The 7,161-nt window shown below is 43.5% G+C and overlaps 1 protein-coding gene across 3 annotated transcripts in view; it reads right to left on the bottom strand.

Annotated features, from left to right (window-relative positions):
* Positions 1-1,310: 1,310 nt before the first annotated feature.
* SP140L (SP140 nuclear body protein like) overlaps positions 1,311-7,161 on the bottom strand; it is a 47,920-nt gene continuing 42,069 nt past the window's right edge. For 2 of the 3 annotated variants that reach the window (XM_011381025.2, XM_011381026.2), the window contains 6 exons: positions 5,993-6,106; positions 4,036-4,151; positions 3,231-3,339; positions 2,844-2,921; positions 2,493-2,636; positions 1,311-1,758 (listed from right to left, as the gene is read on the bottom strand). In XM_011381025.2, coding sequence (XP_011379327.1) covers positions 1,657-1,758; positions 2,493-2,636; positions 2,844-2,921; positions 3,231-3,339; positions 4,036-4,151; positions 5,993-6,106 — 663 coding nt within the window. In that variant the 3' untranslated portion in view covers positions 1,311-1,656. The remainder of the gene's footprint in view (positions 1,759-2,492; positions 2,637-2,843; positions 2,922-3,230; positions 3,340-4,035; positions 4,152-5,992; positions 6,107-7,161) is intronic. The other variant, XM_023523841.1, reaches the window with a different exon arrangement.

Raw genomic sequence — 7,161 nt, 5'->3', positions numbered from 1 at the left:
TGAGCTTGCTGCCCATTACAGAAACTACTCCATCGTGCTCTGACAGTTAATGCTGCCACTTGCTACTAGGACCCAGTTCTGTAAAACATCTCATTTGCTACTAGGACCCAGTTCTGTAAAACATTCCAAATTATTCCAAATCACAGGGGACAGCTCCCGCTGAGAATCTCCAGATACTTGTGGCCCCTCAGCAGTGTGTTCCTTATTGCCTTGTTCAATTAGTGTCTTAGGCCTCCTGAGGACACGGGCACCTGAGGAATGGGTGTTCCAGTTGGAGAGAGTAGAGCTATGCCAACTTCCCTAGGAAGAACTTTGGATCCCCTTTTCCATAGTCTGCCCTGGCAGGTCTGGTATCTCTACCTCCACTACATCTAGTGTGCACCGTGCTTCATAGCAAGCCTCTAAGAACCACCCAAGAGTATATTAGAATCATCCCCTTGGCCCTTGCCAGGCTAACCTCTGTGCCACAGAACAGTTCTCCTGCACTGATAATTCTCTCTAACCCATTGCATTTTCCTTCATTCATCATCCAGGATCTACTCCCAGACACAACCTCCTGGCACCTACTAGTACACATTGGTCAGCTGCATTGGTGTAGAAGCCGTCTCCTCACCTAGCTGCCAGGACTTGCCCATTTGGTCATGCTGTGAGGACTCTGCATAGTCTTCATTCAAGCAAGATGTGGAGGGGAGTAGTAGTTTGTTTTCTAATAAGGAGCAGGGGGTGCTTTTGCAGGCCAGTGGGTTCAGAGGGATCTGGTGTTCAGAATTCTCAGGTGCATCTACCTAGAAAGCCCCATTCTGAGTTTCAGGGCTTCACGCCTTCTTTATCAGGGACCTGACTTTGGAATACGAGGCCCCTTGAGCTTAGAATTCAGTCTTCCTTGAAGTTCTGCCATTCTTAAAATTAAGGCCTGTGCCAGGCCTTCCTTATTGTCTGCCTTCCAGCTGCAGATATGAGAGTCTCTTTGTTTTCGGTGGTGACTAATAAATTTCAGCCCGTTATTTACTCTTTTCAACACATTAGTGGCACTTGACAATAGACCCTAAATCCACAGTTCTTATAGTTATTATTTCTCCCTTTGTAAATGCTGGTGAATTGTACCAGCTAGTGTCCTCATCCCCTATATCTCTTCCAGTTTCCTACAAGTAAAAGTTTTGGCAATGGCAATGTTATAGCACCCCAGGAACATTAATATTCCATCTGTCACCATCTGGCTGGACAGTGATCCGAATCCAGAACCCTATACTTAGGTCCTGCTTGCTAGGACCATTATGTTAAGTTGGGTTCCCTAGAAGCAGAGCCTGATATGAAGTCTCTTAAGGAAGTGATTTATTGTGAGAGTTTAATTAGGAGAAATGGGGTGAAGAAAGCAGAATAACATTATGAGAAAAGCTAAGCAAGGACGTGGTTACAGCTGGAGACTAGCTCCAGCCTGATTCCAGCGAGGAGCACAGGAACATGAATTATACTACTCATTGGTTCCCCCTTGGGGCCTGGGGCTGGAACCCAGGCCAATGAGGCATAATATACAGGCGAAACAGGCTCCATTTGGCCCAATACAATACTCTGGGGATCAGTAGCCAACCCTCACAGCAACTGTGGGATGAGCAGTCTGCCTCCAAAGGGGGTTTTCCAGGGTACCAACAGCATTCACTAAGAACTTTTCTCATTTGTTTCCCAAATAGCAAACACTTCTTTGAAATTCTTCTCGAATTCTTTCTCCAGTCTAATTTTCATTAGGACAAAGTCACTGCACTGAAAAAAAAAAAAAAAGACAAAAATAATGTCAATCATTATCAGTGTCTTTAGACACCTTGCAGTTGAGAATGATCAGAACTTCTGCTGTTAACACCTAAATTACATTAACCAGGTTAAAATTAAAAACTCGTGTGGCTAAGAGTAACAACTATGTCCTAGGTGCATGATTATTTATTATTAACTAGACAGAAATGGTAGAATTATTACTGTACTTAGGGACTCTTACTTTTTGCTTTGGGTTGTTTAATTAGTGATCCAAGGTCTTTGTAACAATCAATAGCACAGGGTGTCTAAGTCTAACCAGTGATCTTCCTTTTGGGATGTCACTTCTATTCCCCTCTGGTGACCCCTGTTAAGTATATGATTCATTCACATGCAAAGAAATTGGAGTTTGGGATTTCTGAGAAGTTTGAATGAGTATATTAGGGGAGAGATAAGAAGCACAATACGACTTAGGATATAATTCTCGTCTCCCTCTGTTTGGAGCAGGAAGGAAGCTGCTGTTCTCAATTGGTACCTCTGGCCTTTGAGAGTGAAATGTGCTCTCGGTGCCTTGGGGTTCTGGTTGCAGGGACACCTCCTGATTCACTGTTACTCTCCATCCTGATTTTAAAAAGTCGATCACATTCAGAACCCTTGCTTGTGTACGCTTGTGATAGGATGAGATAAACTGTAAAATCTCCCAGCACCAGTGGAAAGTAAAGGAAATGGGAGCGAGAAGAGACACTCACTTTGTAAGATGCCCTGTGGCTCCGAAAGATGAGGCGCATGTCCCGCACAAACATCCCCACTTTGAAGTAACTTCGCTTATTTAGCTTTTTCTTGATATCGTTCAATATCATAAGTTCCCCCATGCACTGAGAAGTCTCTTTTCTCTGGTGAAAAAAAAATATCAGTGATAAAATTTCTGCAGTCTATGTCTGCTGTCTGTGTATCCCCGTAAAATTCAGCAGAAATACAACGAGGTAAACATGACAAAACTCTGACTCTCACACCCATGAGCTTCACAAATCCCACAAGTGCCGTGTCAAGGTTAGGAAACATCGTGGCTGCCTATATCATGGTGTGTTGTCATTACTCACATAATTATCATGTGGAATCTTCTCAAAAACGTTCATCACTGAATGGCAATAGACATTCACGAGGAGGAACTCACATTTCTGCAAAAGAAAGAGGCTGTGAATGAAAAGCAGCTTGAAGAGAATGAGCCACATGTAGGCCCAGGCAGAAGCATGACCACTCAGTCTTCCAGAAGTTTCCCTAGACAGGTATGGCTCTAGGAAACAGTCCCATAATGGCTGGGTTATTATTATTATTATTATTTTTGCAAACAAGTTCTGGTGAGATTTCAGTGTGGTTGAGACATGGCTTGGAAAAGCAGGCTCCCTTCAGTGCCTCCCCCTCACCCTGTGACTGACTTCTCACGTGTGCATGGAAAGGACAAGGCTTGGGGCTTGAATCTGACTCACCAACTGCTCCTCAGGCCCCATCTGCCTTGTCAGGACCTCAGATTCCCTGTGACACTTCTGACATCCTAAATATGGCTTCATCCTGCAGAAGATGCAACTCCACGGGCTCCTGAGAGGTTGGACATAAGTAAGCAAGGGCCAGGCCCCTGGAAACAGACACTGTTCCTACAACTGCCACTGTTTTTCCTTTTGGGAATGGCATGTGGACAAAGCCAGGGAATGAAGGGGACACTTCCCAGTCTCCAAGACCCAGATTGGGTCTGAGCCAATAACCCACTTCCCATTGAGGGTAGCGGCTGAGGATGAGTGGGCGGAGGGCGGTGTTGGGGTGAGTGATGGGCTCTCCTTTCTCCATTGGAACTCTGGGAGTGCGAGGACCCCTGTCTGCCAGGCCTCAGTGCCTGAAACTGGACCTTAACTCCTGGGACCTCGGGCTTCCCTCAGCCAGTTGAGAACATGGCAAAATAAGAGAAACAGGCCAGGTTTCCTGCATTTTCTGAGTTAGCACAAACCACTGGCATTTCCACTCCCATGAACAGGAGTCTGTGCTAGAAAACTTCTAGGGAAGGACAGGAGCAGCATGCAGGCAAAGGAGCCAGCCATTGGTCCCAGCTGCCCAGAGGACAGAGAATATCATGCACCTGTCGCTAACATCTTTAAACGGCTCTCCAGATCGCACTGCTGGGGCCCTTACCACTGACCCTGCTCTTTCCGCGTCAGGACAAAAGCCGGGACTCTGCTGGGGGAGCGTGCCTGAAGGTGGGGAGGGTCCTTAATAAGGAGGGAGGGGCTGCATCTCACAAACCTCTTCGTTTCCACAGGTGGCAGGTGACAGTCCTCATGAAAGGATCTTGAACAAGTGTCACAACAGAACAGCTTTCCTCCATCGTGGCAGACCTCACATACATCTGAGTTTCTCTGCTAGAGGGTAAAACAATGTCTATATCACCAGTGAGACCTGAAAGCCAGCACTATGGGAATCAAGAACTCACAGCCTTAATCTTGAGAAAGAAGAACAAAGTTGGAGGCATCATACTACCTGATATCAAACTGTACTCCAAAGCTATAGTAATTAAAAGAGCATGGTACTGGCATAAAAACAGATACATTGATCAATGGAATAGAATAGAGAGCCCAGAAATAAATCCACACCTGTACGCTCACTTAATATATGACAAAGGAGGCAAGAATATACAGTGGGGTAAAGATAGTCTCTTCAATAAACGGTGTTGGGAAAATTGGACAGATACATGCAAAATAAAAGAAACTGGACCACCTTCTTACACCGGATACAAAAATAGACTCAAAATGGATTAAAGACTTAAATGTAAGACCTGAAACCTTAAAAATGCTAAAAGAAAACATAGGCAGTAAACTCTCTGATATTACTAAATGGTAATTTCTTTTTCAGATATATCTCCCCGGGCAAGGGAAACAAAAGAAAAAAAATAAGCCAATGGGACTACATCAAACTAAAAAGGTTTTGTACAGCAAAGGAAACCATCAATAAAACAAAAAGACAACTGACTGATTGGGAGAAGATATTTGCTAATGATACATCTGATAAGATGCTAATATCCAAAATATATAAAGAACTCATACAACTCAAAAACAAACAAACAAAAACGATCCAGGTAAAAATGGGCAGAAGACCTGAACAGATATTTCTCCAAAGAGGAAATACAGATGGCCAATAGATATATGAAAAGATGCTCAAGATCACTAATCATCAGAGAAATGCAAATTAAAACCACAATGAGTTATCATCTGACACCTGTCAGAATGGCTATCATCAATAAATCAAAGTACAAGTGTTGGCAAGAATGTGGAGAAAAGGGAACCCTCATACACTGTTGGTGGGATTGCAGATTGGTACAGCCACTATAGAAAATAGTCTTGAGCTTTCTCAAAAAATTAAAAATGGATATATTTTTTAACCCAGCAATTGCACGTTTGAGTATTTATCCAAAGAAAAGCAAAACAATAATTTGTAAAGATCTATGTACCCCTATGTACATGGCAGCACAATTTACAATAGCCAAGATATGGAAGCAACCTAAATGCCTATCAACAGATGATTAGATAAAGAAGTTATGGTTCATATATAGAGTGGAATATTACCCAGCCATTAAAAAAACGAAATTCTACCATTTGCAACAACATGGATGGACCTAGAAGTTATTATGCTGAGTGAAATAAGTCAGAGAAAGATAAAAACCAAATGATTTCACTTATATGAGAAATCTAAGGAACAAAATGAACAAATTAATCAAAAACAGACTCACACATATAGAGGACAATTTGGTGATGGACAGAGCAGAGGGAGGGCTGGGGGGCTGGGAGAATGGGGTGAAGGGCTAAAGAAGTACAAATTAGTAGTTGATAGATGGTCACGGAGATGAGGAGCACAGCACAGGGAATGCAGTCAGCATGAATATATTGGCTAGATGGAAAACCAGAGGAGAGACGGAGCAATTAGGGCGATTGTTTTATAAACTACGTAAATATCTAACCAATGTATCATATACTTGAAATGAATAAGAAAAAATACAAAAAAAAAATCATAGTGGAAAAAACCAAAGAAATGAGAAAATACTCCCAATGTAACATTAAATGGGAAAGTCAGTATATAAAATGTATGTAAAGAGCAATTTGGGAAATATACCTATCACTATCTCTACCTCTATGTATAGAGTGAGGGGGGAAGAAAAGAAGAAAAAGTAAAAAAGAGAATGCATCAGAAAAAAAAAAAGAGAACTCACAGCACTTTGTGAACTTGCACAGACACTTGTGTGCTCCTCCTTGACCTTTGAATGGACGTCATGGAGTGGTTTCAGAAGAAACTGTGGGGTGCGATGAAGTCCAGGAGGAGGGATCTGTGTGTCAAACCAGAAAAGTTTTCTCTATAAACCTAGAGATGCTAACACAGACAGACCAACAGCGGAACAAGACAATGATTTCATAAGAATCTGAATCATTTTTGTACCTTGAGATAAAACCAGGTCCTGAAATTGAGGGTTAAGTCTGTTTGCCCACAACACAATGACTCATGGAAAAGAGGAATGTTGAGAATTTAACCAGGTGGAATAAACTGCTGAGAGAGTGCTGAGGCTTGCCGTCTTGGTTGCGGGCTCCCCATGATTGAAAGGGGTTCCTGGATTGTGGATTCTGTGCCTGGAGGGTCCCTGGGCCTGTGACAGTGCCTTTGGGTTGGAAAGACCATGGGCACAGATGACAGGGGAGGGGTGCCAGGGAGGATGGAGCTCTTGGGCTTTGGGAGCCTGGAGAAAGTGCCCCATGACTCAGCTTGACATGTGGAGGTGTCACTTCTGAGTGGCCAAGAACATTGGTAATTGTTTTGTTCTATAACAATTACTGTCCTTAATCAACTGATACTGGATTTCTCACACGTCTCAATATGTTAGGGCACCCATTGATGAGTGCTGGGTGAAAGGAATGTGGGCAATTGAAGAGCAGGAGGTGGCAGGGATGACAGTGTGCCCCTTCCTCTGCCATGGCCATTTCTGCTTTCCCACAACACTTGAGGTCTGTGCCATCTCTCTCCTGAGAATAAGTGGCCTTAGCCAGGAAGCAGGAAGCTGGCATGTGGTGCTGAGGGTGACACTGATGGTTTTGAAAGCAGGGGCCTCCAACAGCAAGAGGAGTTCTGGGAGGCATAGAGGACCTGCAGAGACAGTAATGGGTCCTGAGAGCTGCCACTTTGAGGAGCTTCTGTTCTTGTTCAAGGAAACACAAAATATAGGGGCAACTGCAGCTTGTTGCTGAAAAGTGTTGCACCCATGGATAAGGAAAGAATCCCGTTATTTGGAAGTTGTTGTGTCTTTTGGGTAATCTAGATTGAGTCATCCTGACACTTAGAGAATGATAGAGACACCGCTCTTTATAAAGTAGTCTCTGAATAGGCCAAACA

This window comes from Pteropus vampyrus, unplaced genomic scaffold (assembly GCF_000151845.1).
Source record: "Pteropus vampyrus isolate Shadow unplaced genomic scaffold, Pvam_2.0 Scaffold423, whole genome shotgun sequence".
Classification (NCBI taxonomy): Eukaryota; Metazoa; Chordata; class Mammalia; order Chiroptera; family Pteropodidae; genus Pteropus; species Pteropus vampyrus.
This window is presented reverse-complemented; position numbering and strand designations above follow the sequence as displayed.